A 1,680-nucleotide genomic window follows, 5' to 3' on the forward strand; every position below is an offset into this window, starting at 1 on the left:
AGGAGGCAGGAGAGGAGGGCAAATCCTGGGGCTGGGGGAGGAGAAGCAGGAGGAGGAGGAGCTACATCTGGTAGCCCGGATGGTGGGCCTGTGGTATCTCAGTCCATCCTTACTTCTGTTTACTCTTGGGGGCCTGCTGGGCTGAGGGACACTTCGGCTGGGCTGGGATGGCTGCGCCCTTGGGTGGGCATTGCTTCTTGGCCTTGGGAGCACACGGGTTCTTGGTTTGGGGTGCACATGTCTCCTGACATTTGACAGGGGGTGGCTGACAGGGCTGCTTCACCTGCTGCTGCTGGGCCGTCCAGGGCGGGCGCCGGCGCTGCTCTTGCCACTGGGAAGACGTGGCGGCAGGACAGCTGAGCCTAGAAGAAGCCTGGGCACAGGGTTTTCTCCGTCTCCTCTCCCTCCTGACTCCTAAAGAGTGTTTTCTCCAGCAGCCAAGGATGTGCTAAGTGGTTAGCAGCCCTGAGCTGATTAATGGGTGGATTCACATGCACTTACTGGGATCTTTCTTTCTCTTTCCTCCTTTACCTCGGCTGCTCTGATTTCCTAGCTTCCTTCACCCTCGCACGGACTCCTGACCCAACTGAATGCATCATTTTTTTTTATCTTAGTCTTAACAGGAAATAAGATGAGGTTCTGAGTCAAGGTGACCCAGATATTTTACCAGATCAAGGCATGAGATCTTGGCTGATGGGTTGGCAATGCCAACTGTCTACCTTGGGAAGGGCACACAATGGGCGTGGGAAAAGGTGGAAAGGCACGAGGAAGGGGGAAGGAGCAGTCTGTATTAGAGAGAAGCATCGTGGTGTAGAAGTGATGGGGCTGGGGAGAGCTGGTCCTGGGACCCCAGAGGCCTGAGTTCTAATCCTGGTGCTATCCCTGACTTAACCTTGGGGTGCTAGGGCAACTCCTTTTTTTCCTTTTTTTAAATGGTAAGGCAGGTTATTTACTGTAGCTGTGGGATAGTGGTTCTAACCCTCCAAGGAGAACTGGGGAACTGAAGGCCAACTAGATCACTGGAGGCCAGGGATGGCAGGAGGATGGTTTACCAAGAGGCAGCTTGGTTCAGAGGAAAGAGCACTGGCCAGGGAGGCACAGGTGTGGGTTCCAGAGCCAAACCTGCCGCCCACCTGCCAGGCACACCCCTGGGCCACCTGACGTCTCTGGACCTCCATGCCTTTATTTGGAGGATGTTGATCTGGAAAGTCTCTGAGGCCTTCCCGGCTCTGACGTGTGTCTCTGGTTTTCTTTGTAGGCATCATTCCTGGTCTTCTAAGCTTGTACTTATAAATGGCAAGTACAGGCCCCAGCTGGCAGTTCTGACAGTGAGGCTGCACAGTGTAAAACACAATATTCATTGTACCCGTTTCTGTAAAGCTAAAAGCAGAGGTTGAGAAAGCTCGCTGGCAGGGCTGACAAGGCAGGAAGGGTGCAAAAGGCTTCGGAGGAGGCACAGGATTGCTATAAAATGCTACAGCTCTAAATGTCTCCCCTCAGTGAGAAAACCCCTCAAACCCAGAGTGAGGAAATTAGTCACACGTAGCATTGGTGCGGAATGGAGACTGAGTTTCCTGAGTAACAATTAGTGTGACATTTCCTTAATTGTCACGAGGCTTATGTCGTTTCTCTGATCACCCAGAGAGGATCTTGGCCTAGCTGCTCAAGGCAGATCAAAGA

The 1,680-nt window shown here is 52.9% G+C and overlaps 1 protein-coding gene across 1 annotated transcript; it reads right to left on the reverse strand.

Annotated features, from left to right (window-relative positions):
- SPRR4 (small proline rich protein 4) lies at window positions 1–1,178 on the reverse strand. Its single transcript, XM_032464771.1, has 2 exons — window positions 1,134–1,178; window positions 1–331 (listed from the first exon to the last, which is right to left on the reverse strand). The coding sequence occupies exons 1-2, from the start codon at window positions 1,176–1,178 to the stop codon at window positions 110–112; spliced, it is 267 nt and encodes an 88-aa protein (XP_032320662.1). The 3' UTR covers window positions 1–109.
- Window positions 1,179–1,680: the final 502 nt, after the last annotated feature.

The sequence above is a fragment of the Camelus ferus genome, chromosome 21, assembly GCF_009834535.1.
Source record: "Camelus ferus isolate YT-003-E chromosome 21, BCGSAC_Cfer_1.0, whole genome shotgun sequence".
NCBI lineage: Eukaryota > Metazoa > Chordata > Mammalia > Artiodactyla > Camelidae > Camelus > Camelus ferus.

Excerpts from the sequence above, each read along its gene's own strand:
- SPRR4 (XM_032464771.1), bottom strand. The coding sequence starts at position 1,178 with ATGGAGGTCCAGAGACGTCAGGTGGCCCAGGGGTGTGCCTGGCAG. Across the intron at positions 332-1,133 it reads CCCAGGGGTGTGCCTGGCAG|TGGCAAGAGCAGCGCCGGCG; the intron begins GTGGGCGGCAGG and ends ACGTCTTCCCAG.